Here is a 14,688-nt window from a genome sequence, read left to right as displayed (position 1 = left end):
AGGAAAGCGGGTGACGGAAGAGTGAGTGAAAGAAGTTGTGAGGAATTGGGATAGCCTAAGTCCCCGAAAGTAACCCCAGGAGAGCTCAGGCAGCCCTGCCCCCTCCTCCCAACTCTCTTACCTGCCTCCCATCCATCTGTGTCCTGGAGGCCATAATGGCCGCTGCTGTTCCTGCTGCCAGCCTAGGACCTTGCTGTCCCTCGGGTTGACATCCACGTCAGTCTTCATCAGCCCTGTCCGTGGTTTTTCCCGCCTCCCCGGCATGGACGCTGGCCCAGTCCCGCCTGGCACTGTTCTCTGAAACTGTCCCAGCTGTTGTTCTACAAATAGAACGATGCTCGTAAATGCTTTCCAAAACGGGGCCTTGTGCTGCTCTCGGCACCTTCTTCAAAGTGATGGCCTTTTTACTAAATTCTCAAAGAGTCCCCCTCCTTTCTGCCCACCTAAGGAAATTTGGTCAAGTTTACCAGCATTTGCTTCAGAGCCCCATCACCGAGTGTCACCCCCAAAGTTAGCCTTTCCAACTGGTACACTGGCCCTCCCCGACCTGGAGATGACATTCCTGCTCCCCAGAAGCACTGGGCCTCTGTGGGAGTCTGACATCGCCTTTGACCCTTATCTTATTCAAAAATCATGATCCCAGTATCTCAGGTGCTGGGGCAATTCCAAGGTCGGCTTACTGGCCCTTCCATAAAGCACCAGCAGGTGCCCTGCAAGTAAGTTCCTCAGCTTCCGGTCCTGCCCTCCGAGACTTCCCAGCACTGTTCCTCCAGCCCAAGGTATCTGGTGAAAATGGGAACATTATTTTTACTTCTACTTTTCTGTGTGATATAAGAATGACAGAGGGATGTCAGAATCTCTTAGATCACTCAACACCTAATTCCTGTAGTAAAAATGACTTTTCACTGGAACCCATCTTAGGGCCGACAAATAACAGCTAGTGGATGGTGCCCGGGGAGCCAGCTCTCACGGTGGTCCCTCTCCGCTCCTGAAGCCCGAGGGCCACACATTCCAATAATAACAGTGACATCGACGTTGTGACTCCCAGTCATTGAGCCCTGCTCTGCTTTGCAGACCTGACCCCTAACCCCCCAATGTACTGCAGAGAATTGACGTGCCTATTTCACAGAGGAGGAAAATGAGGCTCTAGGAGTTCAGCAGCTTGTCCAAGCTCCTCACTGCAGCTGGGTCTGCTGCAACTCATGGAGCCTCCCAGAATTGCTCTGAGGTGTCAATCACGGCCAGAGATCGAGTGGGGATGATTTTTCACTGGAGAACATATGTTAAACCTGCCCATTGCTACTGCTTCGGTGTGCGGATTTCAGAGAAGCAGATGTCCATCCGGAAGAGATTGGTTCAATGTCTCAGGATGAATTCTCAGCTCCCCAGAAGCACTGGACCTCCCTGGGAGGTTGGAGCCAGCCTCTGTCCTCTTATCTGGAAATCACAGTTCCAGTATTCCAGGGTCTGGTGTGTACACAAGGGAAATCCGAAGGTGGTCCATGCTTGTTACGTTTCTAAAGTTAGTTCAACAAGCCTTGTTTCCACTCGGGGCTGGGTGCTTTGGAAGTCAACCCTGTGTAACTTTGAATTACTCTCACATTGCGGGAGCAGTTCCTAAAGAATTCACCCCACCTACCTTCAACCCATGCTGCCTGGCTTTCTGCTCAAAACCACCTGGAACAGGAAATGCCTCTGCAGTTTGCATCCATAGCTGAGAGCAGAGCTGGCAGAACTCCGAGTGGAAATAAAAGGAGCTGACTCAACGCCAGGATTAGAAGTAGGTTGAACGTGGGTCAAGTCTTCCAGTGGAATCCAGGAGGGAGAGAGACAGAAAGGAGCCTGGCTTCTTCACAGCGCCATGCAGGAAGTGGGCATGCAGATGGGATCCGACCTCTTGTGCCTGCCCCCAGGCAGCTCCAGAGAGGAGCTGAGCCATCCCAGCAGGAATGCCCCCTCCCTGCTCCCTGGAAAGGCTCAGGATCTCTCACAGTGCCCGGAACTCCAGGGACATTGTATAAATGTCCACAGAGAGATAGAAGGGCCCGGAGGGAAACAGACGGTCACCATATGACCTCACATTCCAGGCCATTGAGGAGGTTTGGTTCTGCTGTGGTAGCAAGGGAGAGCATGTGCCATCTTCATCCATGCAGAAGTCTCTCCAGCTGTTGAGAGGCTTCTGAGGGCTCCGAAGCAACACACACAAAAGCAAGTGCTGCTATATTTGTGACAGGGTTTAAAACATCCAACCTCTGAGGCAGGATCAGCAAGTGAAAATAACCTCCCCAGCAAATCGGAACTACAGACATTATAGATAGAATCAAGTCGCTCAGGAATTCCCTTTGTTCTTAACTTTATATTTCCCTATCAAAGCAGAGCATTTGTAATCATCTTAATGGCCCCTGTTGAGTTTCTAGGCCTAAAAATTCTAATTTCAAATATAAACTAATCTCAAAATGCTGACAGACGAAGGGGGCTTGCACATACCATTGATGCCAAAGGATTGAGAGGAACGGGAATTTCTGGGGCCCAAAACTTATTTAATTTGGGAGGCCTTCTTTAAGGGAAAGAATACACTATGTATAGGGCCTTGGAAAGGACTGGTGCACGAGAGGGGCCCCGGAGCTTCAGCCTCCCCAGCTCTCACAGACCCTGCTCTGTGAAGCTTGCTCCGGGATGGAGGCCACTACAGATGGGCCAGGAGTGACCTGCACACTCTCCCTTTGGGGCTGACACGGCCCCACAAGGTGGTTTTCTCATCAGACTCCACATTGAACCTATCAATTCACTGTCAGTGATGTTCAGATCTTGATGTTCCAACAGACCTTCTGAGGCTGCAGTCTTACCCTTTTGAAGGGATGTCAGGTGCTAAACTCCAATTTTATCAGGAAGTTCTGATTTCTCAGCATGGACCACGGCTACCTGCAAATTTTGAATCCTGCTGACTCAATGACTCACCCCAGAGTCAACAGGCTTGCAGCGGTCCCCATGATTCTAGGAACTGCTGGCCTCCTACTTAGAATTCTGCCTCTGAGTTTTCATCCCACTGCAAAATGCATGAAGGGGTGTCATCATGATCACACTGTCCTGAGAAAGGGGTGCTGGCTTTCAGACGAGGGGTCAAGTGGCAGTTGTAAAGCTGAGATTGCGGTGCCTGGAAGTTTGCGGCTGCCGTGCAGATGGCTGCCGCAGAGCTTGGACAAGCAAAGTGGATTCTTTCTGGAACCATGAGAGCCCCGACCCTGACCACACACATACCCTGAGGCTGTGACAGTATGAGATTTTGCCAATTCAGCAGCCCCAGGCCAGGACCTCCAAAGCAAAGACAGGTGACTTCAGAAGTCCTGGGAGTGCCCAGCAGCGGTATGTGGATGGGAGAGGTCACGGTTCGCATCTCTTCCCATCTCTGCCTTCACAGAGCTCACGTGGATAACTTGAAACCTGTCATGTGGGCACATTTACACCTTGCATAGTGACAAGCACTATAAATCTAGGCTGCTTTCCCCAGAGAGCCTGCCACCAGCACTGCACTGTCTGGCGTGTTCCTCCCCATTCTGCTGCTGGCCTTTTCTGGAAGAGCCGGTGAGCCACTGCCTGCCTCTCTCACTTGCCCTTCCCTCTTCCCTGACCATACTCACTCCTCCACGGCCTCCCCCGCCCACCCTGCGGACCACCTCCTGAAATGTCACCTCCCCCAACCCTACTGCCAAGCAGGACACTCCCCTGGTGGTGAGAGGGTGGCACGCTACCAGGCCCAGCAGGGTCTTCGTCTGTCCCCTGTGTCACGCACGGCGGGTGCCTCTGCCGGCAGAAGTGGGGCTTCCCCAGGCGGCCCCCACACCTCTGCGCGGCATTTCTGTGGATGGGTTTATAATCGGCTCCAGGTGTGCCCTCCTGCACTTTTTCCAGTCCTTCCCACTCTTGACCTCACAGGTGTTTGACTTTTGGCACGGAGGCGGGGTGGTTTTCAGTTTATAATCCCATAAAGTCCTTTTAGAGCACCTTAGAAACAAGGCCAAGTGAGAAAGAGCTGCCTCATCCCGAACAAAGTGCCGGACAGGAGCAGGGCCCAGGAGAGCCTGGATAGAGTATACTGGGCCTTCTGAATCTCAGGGGGTACTAAGCTGACGTTAGTGAGGATCCTAGCGTGATTTCTAGGAATCCATACTAGTAATTTTCTTTCTCAACCTGCCCTGCCCCCATCATTGTTAGTATTTTTTAAAAACCAACCTCCAAATGTGACATGTGAAAGCCAAATCCAGTTCTCAGTTTCTGTGTTATCGGCTTCAGACACTGCTGGATCCAGGAGCTTAAAATGATATCATGGGAAATAGAGTCTCTATCCTGGCACTGCTATCCTTTCTCAGTTGACTTTAATCTAGGGACCTCTTGCCACATACTGGCAAGACTTATATCAAGTCTCTGGGCAACCTGTGGAAAGAAAGCTCCTTCTTCCCAAGGTGAATGAAAGTCTTAGAATTGACTCTTACCTTCCAGGGTTGGGTGATGGACGCACTCCTGGAGCTGGGGTGGAGTTTGGGGTCAGCCCCACGTGACTAGGGGAAGAACACATCCCCAAAAGCTCCTCTGGGCGTTGTTACTTGCAGAAGGAGAGAGAGATAGCAGGCAGCAACACACTAGATGCTCACAGAAGCCCTAAGACAGAACAAGGCCAGGGCCCAGCCCAGGGCACTGAACGCAGGAGTTGACTGGGGCACACGCGTGGGCTGAGACAGGAGGAGAGGGCCGCCCCAATGTGCACCTGGTCTCTGTGTGGGAAATGGGTTCTGTGGGGTGACCCCAACATGACGGGGGTCAGCAGACAGCTTTACACAAACTTGTTCTGCTCATCTCTCTGATTCTCAGTTTCAAGGGTTCTCAACATGCTCGTGTCCCCACCCCAGTGACAATGACAGTGAGCCTTCTCTTTCCTTCTCCACCTCCGTAGCCCCTCTCTGTCACCTCCTCTTCCCAATCAGACTTCCAATATTCCTTCACCTTCCACTTGCTTCTCCACACGGGGCAGGGTACCTTTCTCCCTCCACCACCCTGCACAGAAACTGAGCTTAACAAGGAGGCAAGGAGCAACAGCCCAAGCTGCCCACACGCTCCAGGCCACCTCTTCTCCCTGCTTTTCTTGCAGTCTCAGCTCAGGGCTCCTCCTTCAGAAGGCCTTCCCCACCTGCCCCAATCTCTGCCCACACAAGCGTGCACAGGCCCCAGACTGGCCTCTGTCACTGAGCTTCTGGAAGTGTATCGTGTTTATCTGTCTTCTCACCCATCTCCCTTTCAAACATTGAGCTCCCAAGGGCAGGAGCTATGCCTTCATCACCAGCTACAAGGCCCTCAGAAAAAGGTGAGGGATTGGTGTAGGGATGTGTTGGCTGCTCCCTGTGCTTCCCTGACTTGTTTTTACTGAGGCTTTTCTTTTTTTTATTTAATTTATTTATTTTTGGCTGTGTTGGGTCTTTGTTGCTGCGCACAGGCTTTCTCTAGCTGCGGTGAGCAGGGGCTACTCTTCGTTGTGGTGTGCGGGCTTTTATTGTGGTGGCTTCTCTTGTTGCAGAGCACGGGCTCTAGGCACATGGGCTTCAGTAGTTGTGGCTCGCAGGCTCTAGAGCGCAGGCTCAGTAGTTGTGGTGCACAGGCTTCGTTGCTCCATGGCATGTGGGATCTTCCCAGACCAGGGCTTGAACCCGTGTCCCCTGCATTGGCAGATGGATTCTTAACCACTGTGCCACCAGGGAAGCCCCTACTGAGGCTTTTCTTAAAGGTTTCTGTTCCCTCATTTGTCTGTCTGCTACTTCCCACCAGCCTGTACTGATTCTGAAAACCAAATTTACATATGCATGTGCAAGAAACAATTTTCCAAACCTTCAGAGAAATTGAAAGAACAGTGAACACCCATACAGCCTTAGCCTAGATACCCGAGTAGCTAACATGACCAAAAGTATTTTTAGGTTATTAGTTCACTGGAAGCTGTGGAAAACCGTAAGTTTAGTTATTTTTATGAGGGTATGTAGAACCTGAGACCCCCCCACAGCAATTTGAGCTTGGAATTTGTTCTCTTTGAGAATATGACATTTGCACATTTCAGTGTCTGTCATAAAACTCTAGACTGATGCTATAACCTAAAGAATGTGGGAGCTTGGTCTGTTTAGGTTCAGTTCGCCACATGACAACGTAATAGCTGTGTGACTTTAGGCAGGTTACTTAACCTCTCTGTGCCCCCATTTCCACATCTGTGAAAAGAGAAAAAAATCCTTTACCTTAGAGAGTTGTTGGGAAGGTTAAATGGGTAAAAGCATATGGAGGAGCTAAACCAGAGAATGTGCCCCTTGAATGGGGACTTGCAGGCAGTGGCTGAGGAAGAGAAAAAGGCGCAGAAATTGTGAGTATCCCAACAGTCTCGCTTCCTTCCAGTAGCCAGGAAATCTCGATAGTAGGTAGAATTTCTTGAAGGGAGGCATTCGATTCTTAGTGGTAGAGCTTTCTCTTTTCGAAGGCTTCCCTGGAGTCCTGTAATCCCCAGCCACTCACTGGGCAGCCACCCTGAGTATGAACCCCCTCCTGGAAGCCATCCTGCTGGAAAGCAGCCCTTCCCAGGTCCCTCGGTTTCTCTTGGCGGTTCCTGTAAGCACAGAGTCCTGAGCATGCACCTCCCCCTTAGGGGCCAGGAGAGACTGCTGGGACCATTGTGCCCTGCAGAGGAGGAAGCGGAGGCCAGCATCCCCCAGCTGCTTGTGGCTTGACCAGGACTGGACCCACCGGATCCTAACCCAGCCAGGGGCTCGTGGACTCAGGGTTAACCGAAACCACTTTTGGGTTTCAACTCTCATTATCCAAAATCGGTATTAAATGTGGGCATTTTATTAATATTTCTGGCCTCATAAGCAGAGAATAGGGAATGGGATAGAACCTGATTTCGCTGATTGTGGGTTGAGCAGGGTCCCAAGGTGATTGAGAGCATCTGATTCTCAGGGGACTCTAGCTGCACTGGCAGAGAGCATGGCATTGGACTTGGGGTGCACGGAAAGTTTTATTTTTTGAGTGACATAAAGACTTACTGTCACCCATTTTCATTTGCCACCTTCTCCAAAATGCCAGAGTAGGTTCTAGTTATTTCTTTCTTTCCTAAATAACAAAACAACACAAAAAAACAGAATTTCACTGCAGAATGCTCCCTCATGAGAACCACATGACTCTAAAACCTAAGTGAGGAAACAACAAAGAAAGTCACTGGTGAGCACTCAGATAATAATAAATATATGGCTTGTGTGGAAAACCAAATCTTTGCTATGCCCAATCAGCAAGATGTCGATTCCTTGTCAGTTGCAGCACACTTTGTACGGAGTGTGAGGGAGCAAAGTGTGAACCCAGCAAAGGCCACAAAGCTGAGGGTGGGAGGGCCCCCACCACCCATAAGACATCGGCTCACTGTTACTGCCACGCCTGTAGGCAGCTCAGGCTTCCAGACTCTTGTGTTTGGTAGAATGACACTTGTTTCTTGAAGGAGCATCTGCTTTACTAATCTAGGGCTATCAAATCCTTGAGAGGCATTGGAGTTAGGCTGCCCTCTAAAAAGCCCCAGGTGGGTAAGAGTAAAATGAAGGATGAATTTTGCTAAAGCTACAAATCCTGTTTTGTAGCCTTGGACACATTAAAATAGAATCTATTCATCAGGTGGAAAACCCCCTACTCTGTAAATCTCGTGAAATGTGATTGGGCTGTGGCTGTCTCCATTCTCTGGCGCTCCTCCCTGCACCCGCCACCGAGTGAGCTGATTCTGAGACAGCGGCCCATGCTCAGAGGTGCAGGAGTCACGACAGCTCTTTCTCGGAGGGTCCTGGGGTCAGGAGCTGTTCTCTCCCTGTAAGCCAGGCTTCTGTTCTCAAAGAAAGCTCCCTTTCTCTCACTGCAGGCCTCCCTCTTCTCCCCTGTGGAGGTAGAGAGTGAGACCTCCAACCCACCGCTCAGGACACCCTGACTCCCTTCAAAGACAGACTGACTCCCTCGATTCCATGGTGTTCCATTTTCTTTCTAGCTCTCAAAGACTCCAGCAAGAGATCCATCAACAGTGACTGGAAGATAGAGCTCCCTGGAGAGTTCCAGATTGCAGGCACGACCGTCCGCTATGTTAGAAGGGGCCTGTGGGAGAAAATTTCCGCCAAGGGACCAACCAAAATGCCTCTGCATTTGATGGTAATTTGCCGTGCTTTTGCATTTGTCTTGAGACCGCCGGCTCCAAGAGGTCTACCAGTTGACTTCTTCCCTGAGACCCTGTGGGGAGGAGGTACACCTGGTTCCTGGTGGTTTACCTGGCCGTCTGCTGCTCATGTCTCTCTCTTGGTCTTTTCTTATCTAATCCCTTTGCCACATGCTTCAAAATTCTGCCCTCTCAAAATTTTGCCCTAGCTCTTTACTGGCAGAACTCCCATCTTTTCCAAAAGGAACCACCTCCAGGAAGGAAATGCTTAGCCATGTGGCCGCCAGGGAGACTTGGCATTATTAAGCAGACAGCCCCACTCAAAGTCTATGTTTTAATATCAGATGGCTTAGATTTGCCCCACAGTTTGTATATCCACATCGGAAACTACCTTTTGGAAATGAACTGTTGACTCTGTTTCCAAACCAAAACCACTCAGGTTTTCCAGACTCTGCTTGCAACAAGGATTCAGGAATCAAGGGAGAACCAGCTTCTACTGGCCTATTTACTCCCCAGGTGGCCTCGAGAAATCGTGCAATCAGGCCAGATCAGGGCACTCTTGTCTTGTGTGTTGTCTCAGGGAGGACCCCATGCAAACCACTGAAACATCCGGTTATGCTGCCTTTTAAGAATGTGAAAGATCTCCAGGGACAGGAATGCCACCGTTGCCTTCTCAGGGTTCAGGACTTCTCGTGACTAACCTTTGATAGCTTGTAATTATTGATTCCATGTCTCCTTCCAAAGAATGGGAGTTGTGACAGCTTGTGTGTCTGCAATCAAAGCACATTTTGTCCTCCATGCCTGCCAAAGTCTCTACTTGGAAGTTCTTATCTCCCCATTAATTTGTGGTCACTGGCAACCTGCAGCTGTTCAAGATTAGGTGACACACAAGAGATTCCCAGGCCACTTCCCAGGGACTCTCCTGAGGAGACCAGCTCTGCGTCTGAGCAGAGATGTCACCCACAATGGCCCTAACCCTGTTACAATTTCTGATAAGAGTAAGGGGAGCCAGTTTCCACAGATGACATAAACTGTCCAGAAATCTATCAGTGCAACACTCCACACACTAAATCTACTGCAGGTATATACTTGCAAGTTGATTTCTGGGACCTAAGAACCAGTACCTAAGTCATTTCTCTGTGATTAGATTGTTTCCTAATCTAAGTCATTGGAACAAATCCTCCTGTCCTGAGTTAAAAGCAGTCATTCAGAGGGACTAAAAGAGGAAATAAAAAACAAGATAAAACCCAAGATAGCAGCATCACCTTTAGCATGTGAATTTGCTTTTCTAGCAAACACCAAGATGGGCCTATTTCCTTTCTTTCCCAAAAGCTTTCATAAACTGTGAGTGAATCACAGCCCATTAAAGCAAATGCACAGCCTGAATCCATTCAGACCATAATAAACAAAACTCCGGGAAAGCAATAACTACCACAGCTGAAGTTCCTGCCCTCTTGAACATTAATCACTTTTCTCTCTTGAAATATAATTGTTACTACCAGTTTTTAAACCTAGAAACAAGAGGAGCCCATCTGCCTCTGAAGGGAAATCCATTGTCCCCTAACTGAGGTGTGCACATTGCTTGCAGGGTCAGGAGCACCCGTAGAGCCACGGGGACCTGCATTTGAAAGCAATTATGCACACGCATACAAATTATACGTGGCTACAAAATTGCATGAAATTGGTTTCATATGGATTCTCAATTCACCAGTCTTATTCCCATACTGAGATAATAAAGATCTCTTTTAAAGCCTTTTTTTTTTTTTTTTTAACTGGAGGCATTTCTCCAAATGCATTACTGCAAGTCTCTTTCTTGGAGAAGTGGATGTTTATTCAGTTCGGGCTGCTCTTAGCACCCCACCCCACCCCGCCTGCAACTGCAGCCCTTGGAGGGCTGGGAGATGCTTGGGAGGGAGGGCGGCTCCTGTCATCCAGCACACCGTCCATCTGGCCTCCCCAGATCAGGTGGAGCACCCTCTGCCTCCAGCTCCTGCGGGCCGGCTCTCCCAGACCCCGGGCTGGAAGTGAAGTTGGCTAGCTGCTTAGACCCAGGACCGCCCCCTGGTTCCAAGCCTAGCCTGAAGACATACCACCCACAGCCAGGCCACTTGAAGCTCCCACAAGAGTGCTTCTTTTGCACCGTTACGTACATGTAGAGAAATAAAGCCAGTAGAGCACCTCTCTCTCTACAGGGCTTGAAACATGCATTACCAAAGAGCAGGCCCTTCCAGTTTCCACTTACTAGGATTTCAGACCCAGGGGTCCCCAAGCTGCACGATGATGGCTCCCCTCCCCTCACTCCCAGCTTTAAGCCCTGCGCCAGGCTGTGCCACCCTGTGGGCATCATCATCATCCTAGCTCCCATGGCAGCAGGAAGGCTCCTACATCCTTGACAGGCATCCCCAAGGTTCCCCTGCAGGGGGCTGTGTCTACCCTTGAGCCTGCCTTACACATAGCAGTGACTGGTGCTCGGGGTGTGAAGAGTGGTGTTCATTTTCAAAGAAGTATAGTAACCCTACTTGTTCAGATGCCTGTTTAGGAAAAGCAGTATATTTGTGTCTTTCTCGCCTGTAAGGGCAGCTTCGTGGGTGACTGTGGGAACGGGTACTTTGCTCTGCCTGGAGCAGCTCTCCATGTAACGTGCAGTTAGAGCCCACAGATTTGCTAATCCCCAAATCCCTCGTCTAAACCAGTCCTCTCTCCAGTGGAAAAGAGTAGAACTCCCTGCCGATGGTTTACATAGGCTCCTGCCCTGAATTTGAGTATCTAGGGAACCCAAGACTGAAATAAAGGTGTGCCCCTGGAATGAACCTGTTTTGAAACCCTGAAAAGAACAGGTTCCCCCTGGTAGGGAGACAGCCACAGCACCGCTTGGCTTGCAAGTTCAGCAATCCTGGGAGCTTTCGCTTTATTTCAAAATGGCCTTTTATTTTGCTGCTGATCCAGGTGTTGTTATTTCATGACCAAAATTATGGAATTCATTACGAATACACCATTCCCGTAAACTACACTGCTGAAAATCAAAGTGAACCAGAAAAACCGCAGGACTCCTTGTTCATCTGGACCCACAGCAGCTGGGAAGGTTGCAGTGTGCAGTGCGGAGGAGGTGAGCAGTAGGGTCACGGGCTCATGGGGTGTGGGTTTTTGTCAAACAGAGAAGTGAATTCAGGGCACTCTGTGGCGGGTGCACAGAGCCTGGGAAAGGCTAGCCACATAACCTGTATTTCCATGGAATGTAACCACGTCCCACTGCAAATCTCTCTGCAAAACACTTGGACAGAGTCTTCCAAACTCCTCCATGCTGGAGTTGTGCCCAGCTTTGCCTATGGCATGGGGCCCTTGGATGCTGATCCGAGTGGAGGTTTGGCTGATGTATGGTTGTGTCACAAGTGTGACAGGTGACCCTGGGAATGAACAGAACAGACTTCCATCTGTTGCTGTTTGGTAGAGGGGCACTGGAAGATGTTTCTGACCCTCAAATACCCTTTCCTTTTTGCCCCAGTGACCAATGGAAATACAGGGAAACTAATGGAACCAACAGTAATACAATGGAAAGAAAAAGTCCTCCAACTCCAGTGAAACGTTCAGAGCCTGAGTCCTGGCTTCATGATTTGCCTCCATATATTAGCAGATGATTTACTCTCTCTATACTGATCAACCCTCATGCCCACTGCAGGGAGGAGACTCAAATACTGCAAAAATCAATATGAACAAAAGACATCGTAGTCATTACTGTGTTGTTTAGGAGGAGCGGTTGGAAGCATTCTGAACTCTTAGCCAGCAGCCCCCTTAGTACAGTGTACTCTATCACCCAGACAGGACACACAGGGGGGTCATGGGGGATGGATGCAGGATGGGTAAATTTTGATGGACACAGAGTTAGAACAGAAGGTTGACCTGGACTCTGGAATACCAACCCAGAGGGTGGGCTGGCAGGTGGGACCTGGGCATGGCCTCACCGACACTCAGTCCTGCGGGGCTGATGGCACCAAACTTTTCCACTGGGGCAGCTTGCTACAAACTAAGCGTGGCCCAAATGGAAGAGTTAGCAGGCTCCGTTGGCTGGGGGGCAAGGGGGTACTGTTCTGCTGCTGTCACTACTGGCATCCTTTTATGGCTCCCTGACTTCCAGCTCCCTGACCTGCAGCGCAAACCGAAATCTGGCTTGAGGCAGCTCTGTGCTTTCTATGCTTACACAAGTTGAGGGCGCCATAATTTTGAGTCATTTCTCCATGACAAATTCCCCAGGAGACAGATTGGTTGAGGAGTGTGGGATCCATATAGTCATGCTTGACTTCCTGTTAATCTTTTATTATGACACTTCCCAAATAATAACAATAGGAATATAGCTAACATGAAGTGTTAACCCCTGCCAGGTTCTGTTCTAAGCATTTTATATGTATCAATTCATTTTAACCATCCCTAAAGCACCCTAAGGCATAGGGAAGTTAAGCGAGTCAGTCCAGTGGAGGAAAACAAGGCACAGAAACGTGAGGGCTAAGTAGCAATCCTATGCTCACTGTGCTAGTGAGTAAGCCAAGTCTGAACCCAGACAGCCTGGCTCCAAAGGCCGCCCTTCTGGCTCCCAATCATTCACCCCCACTCCTAACAAAGTCATGGACAAGTAGTGTGCAGGGTGCTTTGGGAACACCCAAAAGAATGACTACATCCAGCTGGGGTGACCGGTTAGTGAAGCTTCCCAAGAGCACGTGAGGCTTAGGCACGAGCGGCAGTTGATGGAGAGACAAATTCTCCGGTTGGGTCTGTGTCCTTCAGACTAGCCTTCCTGTTTCTCACTTCTCTCCAGCAAGTAGGAGTTCTGTAATAAGTAACTATCATCTCTGATGAGGGCTGATATACAGTTGTTTAATCAAGACCAGATCTCCATAGACTTTAAACATCAAATGAACAGATACAGAGATTGGCAATCTTTGTTGGAAATTAAAGACCCAAATCACAACTTTGACGTCAATGAACCCCAAGCTTTCCAAGGACATGGCTGATCTGAAGTGTTGCTTCCTTCTGATCCTGTTCTAGAATCTTTCTCCTGCCCCATGCTGCCCCTGCCATGTCTTACACACCCTCATCCCAAAGATTATGGTTCTCCCTCTCTGACAAACAACAAGGCATTACAATAGTCACTTTAAATGACAAACTGATCAAAAGATGCACCTGAACACTCCTCCATAAGGAGAATGAATGGCCTTACCAGGTGTGTGTACCACGGCCTCTCAGTTCTGTGTGGTTTGGTTTCCAGGGGAACGCAGAACCATCGTGTCCTGCACACGGATTGTTAACAAGACCACGACTCTGGTGAACGACAGTGACTGCCCTCAAGCCAGCCGTCCGGAGCCCCAGATCCGAAGGTGCAACTTGCACCCATGCCAGTCACGGTAAGGAGCTGTGTTCTCAAGTTTGGACCCTCCAGGGTAAAGCAACAACGCCCATGAATGGGGGACGGTGATGCACAGTTAATACCACAGTCTTGCTCTGTGTTCCGTTGTTGTTTCTGAGTGATTTCTGCTTGCTCAAAATACTGAATTTCTGGCTACTAAGCCAGAACTTTGATAGGAGTGTACAGTCCTCACTGGAAGGCATCTCATAGGGGGCCATCTAGTGAAAAAAGAAATAACCATCCCGCACACTTTCAACTGGTACATGTCAACTCCTCCTCCAAATTACTGTGTCTTGGAGAAAAAGGAAATCAGTGTCATAGTATGAGCACCCGTGAGTAGGTGTACATAGGTTAGTGTTTGTGATTGGTCTATTTCAGTGGCTGAAATTAATGTCAGTACGTTATTTTTTGTTTGGGATCCATCAGAACTTCTGTTTCCAACCCTAGCTTTCATGGCCGTGTACTTGTGTGCTCTGAAGTGAATTCTCCTGGGTTGTTAGCTGAGAAGAATTGTGTGAAATGTGTTCATCAGTTAAGCCTCCTTATTTCCACTTTAGTGGGTCTTGGCATCTTACTCTGTTGTATTACGTAATATCACCACCGGCCTCCCGTTCTGCCCTGGGTTGAGGTGCATGGTTTTTGTTTTGTGGTTCTGTGCATCGGGTTAGGCATGTTTAGCTTTTGTAAAGAGGCTGGACTTTTAACCTGGCAGTTTTTTGGGTTTCTTAAGCTTGATCCGTACCACTTGCCTGGTGAAAAGGTTTCACAAAGCATTTAGTTTTCGTGCTGACCCTCTTTTCTTTGTCAAACTGGTAAAATGTGTATGAATGAAAGTGGGAAGACAGGAAGGAAAGTGAGGTGAGACTTGTTTCATTGGTTTTATGTGGTCCTTTTAAAATTAAGAATGAAATCCTACCCTAATGCTGATGGCCATGAGGAATAGCTCACTTCTGCAAGTCCTGAGCATGCTGGGTGTGAACAGCCATCCAGTAAACCTATAAGTTGATTGATCAATCTATCCATCAATCAATCAATCACACACATGGGGGGCCAAAGAAGGAAGGACTTGCAAGCGTGAAGACTTAAA

The 14,688-nt window shown here is 49.2% G+C and overlaps 1 protein-coding gene across 3 annotated transcripts in view; it reads left to right on the top strand.

The window, feature by feature from the left end:
* Nucleotides 1-14,688, top strand: part of ADAMTS17 (ADAM metallopeptidase with thrombospondin type 1 motif 17) — a 364,035-nt gene that overhangs the window by 283,739 nt on the left and 65,608 nt on the right. For all 3 annotated transcript variants that reach the window (XR_009699355.1, XM_061179999.1, XM_061179998.1), the window contains exons 17-19: nt 8,045-8,202; nt 11,153-11,312; nt 13,464-13,599. Coding sequence is in view for 2 of the 3 variants with exons in the window: in XM_061179999.1 (XP_061035982.1) it covers nt 8,045-8,202; nt 11,153-11,312; nt 13,464-13,599 (454 nt within the window). In the remaining variant the exon portion in view is untranslated. The remainder of the gene's footprint in view (nt 1-8,044; nt 8,203-11,152; nt 11,313-13,463; nt 13,600-14,688) is intronic.

Source organism: Eubalaena glacialis, chromosome 2 (genome assembly GCF_028564815.1).
Source record: "Eubalaena glacialis isolate mEubGla1 chromosome 2, mEubGla1.1.hap2.+ XY, whole genome shotgun sequence".
In the NCBI taxonomy this organism is placed as follows: domain Eukaryota; kingdom Metazoa; phylum Chordata; class Mammalia; order Artiodactyla; family Balaenidae; genus Eubalaena; species Eubalaena glacialis.
Note: the sequence above shows the minus strand (reverse complement) of the source record. Positions and strands in the feature narration are given on the sequence as shown.